The sequence below is a fragment of the Melozone crissalis genome, unplaced genomic scaffold, assembly GCF_028551555.1.
Source record: "Melozone crissalis strain CALT ecotype California unplaced genomic scaffold, PUWL_Pcris_2 ptg000023l_1, whole genome shotgun sequence".
NCBI classification, from domain to species: Eukaryota; Metazoa; Chordata; class Aves; order Passeriformes; family Passerellidae; genus Melozone; species Melozone crissalis.
This window is the reverse complement of record NW_026535801.1, coordinates 21,341,207-21,354,111: the sequence shown is the minus strand read 5'-3', so window position 1 is coordinate 21,354,111 and position 12,905 is coordinate 21,341,207. Positions and strand designations below refer to the sequence as shown.

The 12,905-nt window shown below is 45.0% G+C and overlaps 1 protein-coding gene across 3 annotated transcripts in view; it reads left to right on the top strand.

The window, feature by feature from the left end:
- METAP1D (methionyl aminopeptidase type 1D, mitochondrial) overlaps nucleotides 1–9,768 on the top strand; it is a 43,366-nt gene extending 33,598 nt beyond the window's left edge. For 2 of the 3 annotated variants that reach the window (XM_054278277.1, XM_054278276.1), the window contains exons 7-10: nucleotides 7,748–7,845; nucleotides 8,527–8,574; nucleotides 9,457–9,535; nucleotides 9,671–9,764. In XM_054278277.1, coding sequence (XP_054134252.1) covers nucleotides 7,748–7,845; nucleotides 8,527–8,574; nucleotides 9,457–9,535; nucleotides 9,671–9,749 — 304 coding nt within the window. In that variant the 3' untranslated portion in view covers nucleotides 9,750–9,764. Of the gene's footprint in view, nucleotides 1–7,747; nucleotides 7,846–8,526; nucleotides 8,575–9,456; nucleotides 9,536–9,569 lie in introns of all 3 variants that reach the window. The other variant, XM_054278278.1, reaches the window with a different exon arrangement.
- Nucleotides 9,769–12,905: the final 3,137 nt, after the last annotated feature.

The window sequence follows — 12,905 nt, the reverse complement described above, 5'->3', positions numbered from 1 at the left end:
CATTTCATTAAGCAATACTTCTTCGGACTGCTAATGGTCCCAACAAGCTATTGAATTCATTCTGATTACTTAAAAGCTGCAAGACTTAGTCACCTTGAAAGGATGCTGCCTTTTTTTCCCTTTGTAAATCTTCAAATACTTTAAGAAAAAAAGAGAACGGCAAAATATCAGTTAGATGTATTTATAGCTTTAAAAATATTGTAACAGAGTCTGAATCAAACTTTAGTAAAACCTCTTTGGGTTATATCTGAGAAGCTTTTATTGAAGACTTTGTATAAAATTGTGTTTTTGACAGTTTTAAATTATAGGCTAACTAGCCTGGAGAAAAAGGATAGTGTCTTTCTGTTCTTTCATAGGAAATGTTGAATCAGACCCCTACTGGGAAAAGAAATTTAATGCATATCTCACTATCTTACTGTCCATGAATATAATAGAAGTGAATTCAAAATGTAGTTTTATTTTTGCAAATGGGATGAGTCGATAGATGCACCTCATATTTTTGAACACCTAGGGTTCAACAAATTTACTGGTGGTGCTCTTGCATTTTAACAAAATTTATTCTTGAGTAGAAGGGGGCACAGAACACTGGATTCTTATTCAAGCATTCTATCGAGCTCTGCATTCATGGCTGTGTCTAAAGGGCATGTCAGCCTTTGATTCTCTCTGAGAGGTAATTATCCTTTTCCTGTCACGGAACAACAAATGATAGCTAACTACAGAGGCACATTTGCAGTAGTCACATTCATCAACTGCAGAAAAAAAATTCAATTTAATTGTGCAACACAGCTGCACATAGGCTTTTTGAGCATTTCTGTTGTTCTCCCTGTCTTGCTATTCCTCCCTCCAGATCTATTTTTTAAACTTTTTTTTCTGGTTATTTTTTTCCCCCTTTTTTGTCTCTTCTTCCATTTTTACTCTCTGTACTTTCTTGTTAAAGTAATTTTCTTTTGTGGCTCTCATTCTTTTTTCCCCATTGAAGGCTATGAATGTAGAAAATTATCACAATTACTCATATAATTGAGCCTCTTTGTAGCAAGTGCAACTCCAGTAGCCTTTCTCCATCATGAAAATGGTTTCATTATAGGGTTTTTCATATTCTCTGACACCATCTACACAGAGGAACAGGCGTGCAGATGAGATGTACTAGGAACAGGGTAGATCAGTAAGGTCACAGTAGGAATAATTAGCTCTGCTATGGAAAGAGCATCTAGGCCTTTTACTGCTACATAAATGTACTGTCCATGGCTTTTAGTCACAAAAAAACTTACTAACAAATGGAGCTCCCGCCTACTACTTTGAAAAAAAGATTTGTATCAACACTACAATTTTCCATCATTAAGACTAATAACACAGAGCCTAGTATACATCAAGGGGAATAAAAAGAAAAATCTCACATTCAAGTGGCGGCTGGGTGCTGACCTTTGTTCCCTTTTTTTGTGTTCAACTTAACTCTTTACAAAAAAGAGCCACACGCCACACCAACACGCAGGTGAACTCCAGCTAGTGCTAGCAAAGCATGGCATTCAGTTGGAAAAATCTGATAAATCTCCATGCAGGATAATGCATTTCATTACAGATTCACTACATTAATTCTAGCTGTTTTTTTTTTAAAAAAAAAAGGAAGAAGAAAAATAACAGAGTTGAATGTGACATTGGATTTTTGCTGTGTTGTTGCAGAGGTCAGTTTCCTTGCAAAATGTAAATATATAGTCAGTGTCCCCTTTGCAAGGCAGATTAATTGAAGCTAGTAGCTATTCAAAACTGCATATGAAATAGCAGGTCATTAACTGTATTTCTCAAGATTTTATCATGTTGGCGATTTAAATGCGCTGATTTGTTTAGAACTACTTTAACACTCCCTTTGCTGAAAGCTCACCTTGGCTTGGTGAAGCTGTGTGTTTCAGGTTATTTGTCATTTGACATTTGCTTACAGACAGACATATAATATGTATATATATATATACATAAAGCTTCACAAGAATTAGATTTTATAAATGCCTGAGAACAAGCACCTAACCTAGAAGCTGAAAACATTTAGGTCCATCAGAATGGAAATGTGTCTAGGTTTCTTTCATCAGTTTTTCTGTAAAGGTGCTCCAGTTGTATCCAGAATGCATCTTATGCACAAATAATAAGAATACTTCCTTTCTACAGTAGGTTTCAGAATAATTATATCTCGGAGTAAGTTTGCAGTCAATATTCTGGCATAGTCTTTGTCATGGAAGCTCAATAGCTGACACTGAGTATTTCCTTGATAGCAGCTCATTCTTCCATCGGCTACAAGTTGCAAATAAAGGATTGCATGGATTCGTGAGTTACTTTGCTTAGAAAAATTTGGGTCATTGCTAACCTCTTTCTACTGGAAGGCATATCAAAACTATTGGTCAGTTCCAGTGTAACCCTATGGTCCATTTTCTTCTACCGTTTCTGACATTTTCAGACAAAAATGTATCTAGTTTGAAATCTACTTTTTAGACAGTGAGTCTAAGTGCATGAAAGTGTTATGAGTGTAGAGAGCTAAAGAACTTAAAAGTGATGTTGTTAAATAAACCAAATTTCAACTCCTACAAAAAAATAGTAGTGATGAAAGTATTAATAAATGGCTTAAAATGTTTAACTAGTAAGTATATGTTTTGATATTAATTTAGAACAATATAAAGCAGATTTTAAAAAAAAATCTGTTTCTATCAGATTATGCACATTTAAACAATAAGTGGCTCAGGCAAAATAAGTCATTTTAATGTCATCTGTGATAGATTTTCCTTGACAGCTACTGTAAATTACAATTACACTGCTTCTCTCTGCACTTGAAAGTAAGCATTGCAATAAATTATCTTTTATTTCAATCCATCATGTCTGCTTTCAGAAACGGAGAACCTCAAATAAAAGTTCAGCACTATTGTAAGAAAAATACAGTAATTTGTGTTCCAGTTTGAAACTAAAATGTACCTTTCTTTCAAAAAACAATTGTTGGCTTTCAAAAATATTACTAATTATACCTCAACATTTATTGTCATTATAGGGAATCCCTGAACTTGTGCATTCCCTCAGTCTAGGATTACGATTTCAGAAAAAAAAACCCTACTTGAATATTTTCCCTGTAGAATTTTGTAATTTCTCAAATTAAATACTATGGCACTATTCAAAATAGGTTTTTATCATAAATAAATAAAGTTTAGGATGAGTCTGGTTTCAGTACTTAAAAAAAAAACAAGTATGCCATTCATGGCCGTTTTGCTACTAATATAGCTAAGACAAACATGATTACTTCTAATTAAAAAAAAAAATCAGATCCCTACATAAGAACACAATTTTCATTGGGCTGTTTACCAGTTTCAGTGTTTCTCATGTATTTTCACTGCCAAGAAGTGTAAGACAAATTTGTTTAACAACTTCAGCCATTCATGTCATGCTGCTCTGCAGGACTGTTTTGGATAAGGTTTCATCCCTGGTAAGAGAATCTGGCAGTGTGGGAGAAGGATCCCTGGCTGAGGATCAGTTCACCAGGGTACTTGTCCTTGGCAGCAAAGCAGTCTGTGCCGTCTTCTCCAATCAGTCAAATTCTTTCTTCCCTTGTGCCACCACAGAGCCCAGAGAAGCAGTAGCTATCAATGCTGAAAATGGGATTGTTTCACTTTTTTTTTCTCTTCAGTGAGTTCTAAGAATACTAGACCAGACCTACCCTGAGGAAAAAGTGACAAAATTTGGTAAAAAGAGGAAAGTGCTTCTCTAGGTGCACCTACAGGATATCTGCACAGGACAGCTCCCTAAGGAAATTCTTTCAACCTGCTTTTCAGCTTAACAGGAGGGATTTATCACCCAAGAGCTCCTTTGAGGGGAAACTTGAGTATAGGGGAAAGCTTTCTAGAGAGTCAGTCCTGCCTGTTCCTCCTTTGTGGCAATTTCCCTGTTAGGCTGCTGTCAGGACAGCAATGCATGTCTCCACACTTATCCCTGCTTTCAGAGAATTAGCTGTTGTCTGGCAACATGGGAAGAGGATGCTCAGATGGCAACTGACACCTATCTTTCCTGTCTCCACTCTCTGAAGCACGACACCACCCTATGACAGGCTCTGACAATGGCTTCAGGAGGATTGCTTGGCCCTCAGTGATGTTCCTTTACTGCTGATCCATGCCAGTGCCAGACACTTAGCCTGGCTTTGCCATCAGCAAAAGAAAGGCAGCACTGCAGCTCTCTTGACTCCTCAGCCACTGGGCTAGAACACATGGCAGCAAAAGATAAAATCAAGTACTGGGCTCACTAAATAATTATGCTTTTAATCCTGCCCAATTCACCTCTGCCCGAATATGCAACAAAGATCAATATGTGTGGTAATAAATGTTGTCAATGGGTATTTTTAACAGTGATTATTCTGAAGAAGCTTTTTTTTCTCTTGATTCTGTCTTGTGGGGTGTACCTCTGCTGCCCCAACATTTGCTCTGAAGATGATTTGCTGGGATGTTCCCCATTCCAAGGGGAACTAGCATATCCTTTCCCACAGCAGATGCCAGGCAGCCCAGCTCAGCCATGCCACCCTCTGCCTCCTGCCTTCACTGCTTTCCCTCTTGCAGTCAGGCCTCCTCCAGCTGTCTAAGCTTACTCTGCCTGTCTGCAAGAAGCATCTGATGAAGCTGGAGCTGCAATCTTGTAAGATTGTCTCATGAGACAGCTGCAAAGAAAGGCCACCACTGACAGGTCCTGAGCTGGGCAGTGGGACAGTGAGACTAAAATGTTGAGCTGTTGTCAGCAAGAAATGGTAAATTGTGTGCAAAAATGCTCTGCTCTCTGGCATCTTGATTTTTTAATCAGATTCCACAGCTTGGGGATCCTGGAGACTGGAGAGGCTAACCAAGACCAATAGTTCAATTCACTCTTCTCAGAGCTGTCTCAAAGTTACAGCCAACATGTACATTTACAAGATTGCCTTTGCAAGTTGTAGCTAAGATTAGCAGCTTTGTTTTGTTATGAAAGCTGGGTGTTTTACTGTAACTCCCAAAGGATGTAAGAGTACACTAGGATTTATTAAATACTCCAAAGTAAAGCTAGTAGTTGTGGAGAGAAATGCCTGAAGTGCATGCAAATACTAAAACCAGATTGAAAATGGTTGAATTTCATACCTGCAGCTTCTTTTCTGTGTGTTACTGCAGGTCTGTTGACCGTGTTACATTTTATGTAGAGAATACCAAGGCTCTGGATGTAAACAAGAGGGAAGAAGGAGGGGCACAGTGTCTGTCAGTGTAGATGTCAAAGCCCTGTGAGCTCTGGAATCCCCTCTTTGATCACAGACAGTAACCACTGAAGTACTGATGCTAACAGAATTGTTCTCAAGCTGTTTGACAAGAAGGTGGTAGAATTCACCATTGAGATGCATATGAATCATTACTTTGACTGCATGAGGACAGGATACTGTTGTAACACTGCCTTCTGTGTGCCCTGGTGCTTGTGTGCTTGGTGCCCAGTACACAGCTCCTGCTGCTACTGCCACCCTCCTCGGCAGCAGCTGAATGCTGAGGCTGGAGCTTCCCCTGCTCACTGCAAAGTATGTAGCCATGGTGCTCAGAAGAATACATGCACAGAGAAAAACTATTTCTGTTTTGCTACAGAACATGGATTTTTCTGGAAGAAAAAATCCAGTAGTAATACAAAAAATTACCATGCTCTGTCCTTGGTCAGGATACCACGTAAGGACATCAGCAAAGCTGAACAGTTAGTGTGATTGTTTATGATTTTGCTAAAAGACTAGCAGAAAAAGATGAAGGAATACCTTATCATATGTTGCATGAATGACTTCTCCCATCTCTCCTTGGAGAATCACTTCACTCATATGGGAATCATCATCTGCATTGCTCTAGGCTTGGTCACTGGAGATCTTGGATTTTGTGTATGTTTCTGAGGAATCTGGCTTTCTGACTCATCACCATTCCCTGTACTTCTTGCTCAACCTTCAGCGGCATCACAGCCAGCAGGCCAAGTCTCTGACCCAGATATGGGGAACATGATAGAAAGACAGGGGAGAAAGTATTTTCCATCTCTAGTAGGACTTCCCATTGCATAATCCTTCATGATTTCTTTTCAAAATAACTGATGTATAAAGTTTATGTATACATAAATTATTTATAAAGCCTGGACTTTTGAGTGCAAACAAATTAGGGCCCAATTTCTAGCTTTATCGGTAATCCTCTTTGGAGTTTGGGGGTACCTAAACATGAAATTTCTGTTCTTCTCCAGAGCTAATGAAGAAATATGATGAGTCTTTTTATCAGAGCAATAAAAGGGTAGAAAGTAACGAATCCTGTTAAAATATGTTCCAAAGTCTGAACACTGCAGCATTAACCAACTCTACTCTCTCATTGCCGTTTAACTGTGGTGGAGCAGCATGTCCCTCAATTGAGTAGCATTAAATTCTGGGACGATGACCCATGGGCACTGGAGCCAGCACTGCAGAGTCTGTGGAGCCTGGTGTGCAAAGGTGATTACTTTGTACAGCAAGCTGAGGGCACTTTGCACCTGAATAAAAGCTTCCCCATGGGGATTAACAGGCTTTAATTTCTGCAACAGCTTTACCTTTAGTTGAGTTTTCTAACTTTTCCAGCTTTCCACCTGTAGTGAAACTGTGAGACAGCATTTCCTAAGACATAAGTACGGACAACTTGAAGTTCTTCAATGCCTACCTTCATTCAAAAAGAAGCAAATGAAGCTTTTAATGTTATAGGCAAAATCTCTTCAGGCTAAGTGTATTCCTGTCTTGCTCCTGTTTGATTTTAGAAATAGGATGGGGGTGACATGCAGGGACAAGGGTAACTTTCTTGGCACTTCTAATCCATCTCCAGATCTTTGTGAATCTCTGCATTTTTCTGGTTCGGAAACAAGCCTCTTGGCTGAGCTGCCTCAAATCCCTGTGTCCACCACTGCTTGAGTACAGGGTGACCCTGAAAAGTGAAGCCTGCAGACATGGGGTGAGCCAGCAGCCATGTATCTCCAAGTCCTCCAGTTTCGGGGAACTGGGAGAGGAATTTTCTTTCCTGCCATGGGTAGGGATCAGTGCTTAGCCGTGGTCCTGGAGGCAGTTCTCAGAGATGCTTCTCCCTGAGGCAGGCCATGAAAGGCAGGCCAGATCTCTCAGGCAGAACTGAAATACTGTAATTGTTATGATTTGGTTTTGCCTCTGTGGCAATAGATTCATTAGAAATACATTGTTATTTAGCATACATCTATTTGCTGAACTTTCAATAGGTTTTTATACTAAACGTTTGAAGTATTATGAAAGCAAAGTAGTAAGGCTCCTAACTCTCCCTGTTGGCAGCAGGAACCCCTTCTGCAGGAAACCCAGGGCAGTCCCCTGGGTATGCAGCCCAGCACAGACTCTGCACTTCCAGAGAACTCGGCAGAGGCTGTGCTTTGGTACTGTGCTGAGGCCTTGGCTGCCCAACTTGCCAACTTCAGCTGTGCCATCTTAAAATGAGTTCTCTTGTGTGCTTGTGGAAGAGGTTACCCTCCATCGAGCAGGGAGACAACACACTGCTGTTTTACTTAGAGGGCTGGCACGGGAACCACCAGCCTCTGTTGGCAGGCGTGTTCACTCTGAAACCTAGCAATGGCTCAGCCATGCTCCCTTCAATGCCTGTCTTTCGGAACGGTGGCAAAGTGGTGACCCAGGGTCGGTAGCAACGCGGTAGCAGGGCTGGGGCCGTCTAGCGGGGCTGGTGGTGGGGGCACGCACCCTGACAGGTCCTCTTTGCCCCCGCAGCTCCCTGGCATGGCAAGGTGGCTTCCAGGTCTGCCCCTTCTTCGTCGGCCACGGCATCGGGTCGTACTTTCACGGGCACCCCGAAGTGTGGCACCACGGTAAGCGGCCCCCGCCCGCCGGGCCCGTCTTCCTCCGCCCCGCTCCGCCCGGGCGATGAGAGGGCTCCGGGGAGGGGGAGAGGGCGGGCGGTAAAGCGAGCAGAGCCCCACACACACACACCCCCACACATCCACACACACACACGCACGCTGCCGGTCCGGCGGGGCGGGGGATTGCCGGTGGGGAGATTAAATCGCTGGGAAGCTGGAGGGCATCCCCGGCCCCGTTTTCTGAGGTCGCGTGGGTATTTATGAGGACGAGCCGCTGGTTAGCGGAGTTGCCGGGGCAGCTGAGCGCCGCGCACCGCCTGCCCCGCCCGCTCCGGGCCGCAGCCGCCCTGTCCCGCGCCTCCGCATCCCGCCCGCGCCCGAGCCACGCCGGCAAAGTTTGTCACGGGGCAAGGAGAAATCCCTGCTAAAAATCCCTGCTAAAACGTTAAAGCTCCCGGCCTGGACGGAGCCGTCGGGGTGGTCTCACTGCGGCCGGGCTGGGATCGCTTTCGGCGGGTGCTCCGGCTCATAACGGGGCTCGGGTGCACAGTACCTGCGAGCTAAAAAGGGGTTTAAACAAAGGGCTTGTTTGCGTTCTCTTAAAAAAAAAAAAAAAAAAAAAAAAAAGAAAGAAAGAAAGAAAAAAAAAGACCCAAGATGCATAAACGCGTTTTTTTTTTTCTTTTGTAGCCAATGACAGTGATTTGTTAATGGAAGAGGGAATGGCGTTCACAATAGGTTAGTAACTCTCTGCTATGGCTTTCTGTTAAAAAGCACACACGAAGCAGCCCAGATCTGTAACATTTCTTTATTGGGATATAGAAATAACCGTGCAGACAGGGGGACGTCAGTGAGATTGACCTCTTAGGAAATAGATTAAAATATCATTTTTTAAAATGCATTAGGAACTAGTTGGATTAAATGATTTTCAAATTACCAGATTTAAAGAATGAAATGTTAATTATAAATTTTGCTAATATTTGACTCCTATTTCTGGCAAGGCAGAGACTCTGCCAGCACACTTAATTTGAGGAGGGTGAGAAGGATGCGATCGTGTCCCCGAAGCCGAGCAGCCTGGTGCCACTTAGTCATTTGCTGCCTTCCCGAGCTGCTGTTGGGTTTGGGGACTGCGGCGGCGGTAACCAGCCGGAGCCTCGCCCCGCAGACTGATCGTGCTCACTTCCAGTCGTGGAGAACTGCTGGGGGAAAAGCCTTCGTTCTCACTGTGTGGCTAAATGGCACGGCAATTAGAAGGAAATAAGAAAATTGTTGTTTTGCTGATTTAATGAACATTTTAAGCCTGTTTAAAAAATTCGAATATTTAAAACTATCTGTTGTTTATAAATGTGGTTGGTGCTTTGGTTATTATCCACACGGTCTTAATTAAAGCTTGATTAAAATTCCATGTTTTTACAAAAGAGGAATGGGCAACTTCCTACCTTGCTATTTTGTCTTCCTTTTTAGTTCACATTTTAGTGTATCAAGAGAATGCCAGCCCAGGGAGATGGGACCTGTGTGGATGGGGAGCTACCTGCTGAGATACCTCCTGTTCTTGATTGTTTCATAATCCACACAGGAGTGCAACTAACTTTAGAATACATTTTGTTTTTCTTGATACAGAGCCAATAATAATGGAAGGATCCCCTGAATTTAAGATTCTGGAGGACAAATGGACTGCGATTTCTGTAGACAATAAAAGGTGCCTGATTTTATTTTTTTTAGTATTTCCTAAGACATGGAACTCATCACTGCCAGCCCAAAAAACCCAAAGAGATTATTTTCCAGGCATGGTGAATGTGTATTCCCCCTCATAACTGCTAAATGTGAATTTCAGATCGGCACAATTTGAGCATACCCTGGTGATTACCTCAGAGGGAGCAGAAATCCTCACTAAACTGGTGGAAGAAGCCTAAAGATGGAGCAAGGAGTGCAGAGACTTGCTGTACTTCTGGGATTTCAAGTTTCACTCGGGACAGGGAAGAGGTTTCTGTAATTTCTGAGGGGAATGGCTGTTGCATAAGTCACTCCAGGGGACAGAAAAAGCAATTTGAGGTGTTGGCTCTCGACATTTCTGTGTATTACCTGGTGAGTATTTAATAAAAGTCTTTAGGTTTTTTGTGACCCTTGGAGCAGCCAAGCATAGTCTGCAAGTGGAAAGGGTTTGGGTTATTTGGTGTTAGGTGCAGAAAGTGGGGCCCCTCTCTTCCAAATCCTATGTGGGGCAAATGGATATCAGATTATACAGTCTTTAGGCAGTTGAGAGGACAGAGAAACATAGCATTTTCCCTTTATAGCTGAGGTATGGAGTCAATTTGTCTTCATTGAGATTAACACAGTGCTGTTTCCCAGGCTGTAACTTCTACTAGGATGGAAAAAAGTTTCCTGAGAGTGTCAGGCAGAGGGAACAGACTCTTCCCAGCATCATTCCCAGCAGCAATCCCCTGCTTCTTGCCTCTTTTTACACAGCACAAAAAGTGATTAAAAATGAGATGCAAAGCACACCTCTCTGGGGGTCAATAATTGCCCTGCTTGAAAAATTAGCCAGTTTGGGGTAATCACTGCTCTGTGGTGCCCATGTTAGTTAAGGGAGAGGCACTCTACAGTTTAGGCATTTTATGGAGGCAGAGGAGTTTGCAGTCTGGAAGATGAGTCCTGACTCCTGCCCCAAGTTTGGAACCTATAGAGCTCACGAGCTGCGGTCTCACTCGGCCCTGTGCTCTCTGCAGTCCTGTCCTGGGCCTGCCGGGTGTGCAGGGCTTGATTTGCAATTTAGCCACTTGCTGACTGCCCTGCGGGACCAAACAAGTCTGGCACTGGTATTTGGAGGCTACCAGAGCAGGACCTGGGCCTGTGAAACGTGGAGTAGCCTTGGAGATAATTAAAGGACTTCCAGAATTTCCCCAGGCCCACGGCAACAGCGGTGCTGTTTGGTACAAGTGACTTGGCCCTCATTGCAGGCAGATGGGGTCGCATGCTGAGGGCTGGCCAGTTGCACATTCAGGCAACCAGAGTGGCTCAGCACTGGCTCCCTCAGTGGTCCTGGGCAGAAGTAAGCTGCTTTCTTACAGCTTTACTCTGCTGTTTGCTTTCATTCAGGTACAGTGAGCTCTCAGCTCTAATAGTTTCTAACAGCAGCTTTTCAAAAAGCAGGGACCCCCCTCCCTGAATACAGCTAACACCGCGGGGCAGCCACTCAGCTTCATCCTCCCGAGAGGAGCTTGGAAGGCCATAAAACCTGTAAAACAAACGATGCAGCCAAGTTTACAAATACGCAGAGATTAAACATTGCGAAGGACAGTCGGCATTGCCTGGAGGGGCATGTGTTTTGTTCCCTTAAGTTCCATCGCCCAGCCGCGCTACCCCTTCTGAGGGGCACTGGGGGCAGCAGGGTGTCCGGTGCGTCCCGGAGGCGCAGCAGAGGTGCCTCCCGTGGATTTTGGCCACGCCGGGAGCCCCTGGATAGCACCGCAGGTGCCATGTTCCTCACCATCGTCTGCCCTTTGCCTCCTGTCCTGCTCTTACCGCGGCGTGGGATGAGGCGGGAACGGGGCGACCGGGAGCGGGGAAACCCCGCAGCCCGTCGTGAGGGGGGGCTGTCGGCAGCTCCTGGTAATCACTGCGCCCTGAAGTCCCGCCGGTAACTCTGGCGGGACTGCGAGTTTTACCCTGCTGCGGAGCGCTGGCGGCCAGGCGGAGGCATTGATAGCGCACCTTTGTAATCCTAATTACGAACGAGACTGGAGAGATGTCTCGCCTGTTCGGGGACAGCCAGCACAAGCCCATCATGCAGAAGGTGTTGCCGGGCCAGCACCATGAGAGTCCCGACGTGGCAATCGCTCCCGCGGGGTCGGGACGTCCCGTGGCCGCGGCCCCTCCGCGCCCGCCGAGGCCGCGCTGACCGGGACCGCGGAGGGGCGGGGGCCCTGCTCTGCAGGACGGGGGCGAGCGGAGCCTCACCGACCGCTCCGCGGAGCTTTGGCGGGGTTGGAGGGACTGTGGTTCGCCCCGGGACTGCCCGTGTCCGGCCGAGCGGAGCAGAAGACGGCAGTCCCGGCGGACGCGGAGCGGCCTCCCCTCTCTGCAGTTGTCAGGCTGAGGCCGGCGAAGGTGCCGGAGCTGCCCGGGCGCCCTGTTCCCTGCTCGGTCAAGCTCGCTGACCCGCCTCGGGTGGTCACTTCCATGGCCAGAGGGACAGAGCTGGCTGGCGGGGGTGCCGTGTGCGTGCGGAAACACCGTCACTGCCCCTTCTGCGCCAAGGCTTGGTGAGGTAGTGAGAATGAACTTCGCGCATTGCGAGCAAAGAAAGAAAAAAAACAAAACCCAAAACATTGAGAAAAAAAAGGGGGGCGGGGGGGGAAGGAGGTAAAAGCGTGGTTAGGAAACGGGCAATTAAAACCGACAGAGCCACTAATGAAAGGAGAAAACAAAAAAAAAAAAAAAAAAAAAAAAAAAAAACCAAAAAAAAATAAAGGGAGCAGAGGGGCTCGGTTGTGCCAGCTTTGCACAGTTAGGGGCCGGCTGCTTCAAGGGCCGCGCTGCCCGAAGGATCCTGAACAGTACCCGGGCTCTGCCGGGGGTGCCCAAGCCCCGCTACCGACGCTAGTACCTCTAACGACATCAACGCTGCGATTTGTTTTGAATGTTCATTTTTATTGGTGTTCTCCCTTTGCCAAAATGTGCTTGATTACATAGATGTAGTGCAGTGATAACTGCGCACCCTAGACAGCCTAGGTGTAACCGGGAAAGTTCAGCCCAGGCCAGATCAAATCCCAGGCTGTTTAATGCTGGAAGGCTGCATGTTGCTATTAGTGTTAAATATATGGCTAATTATGCGTATGAAAATTAAACATCAGTGTTATGCTAATGGGGCCGCCTTCAGCTGTGGATCAGAGCACTTGAGACTAGCATTTAATCAAATGAATCAGTAACTAATACATCTGCACGTGTGAACTTTCACAAGATCATTTTCCTGTTACAGTCACACCGCAGAATTATGAAAGAAATAATTATCAACACTTTCTAATTATCTAGCAAAGTAATTTGGGATTCATCGTGGGCTTTCTGGGGAG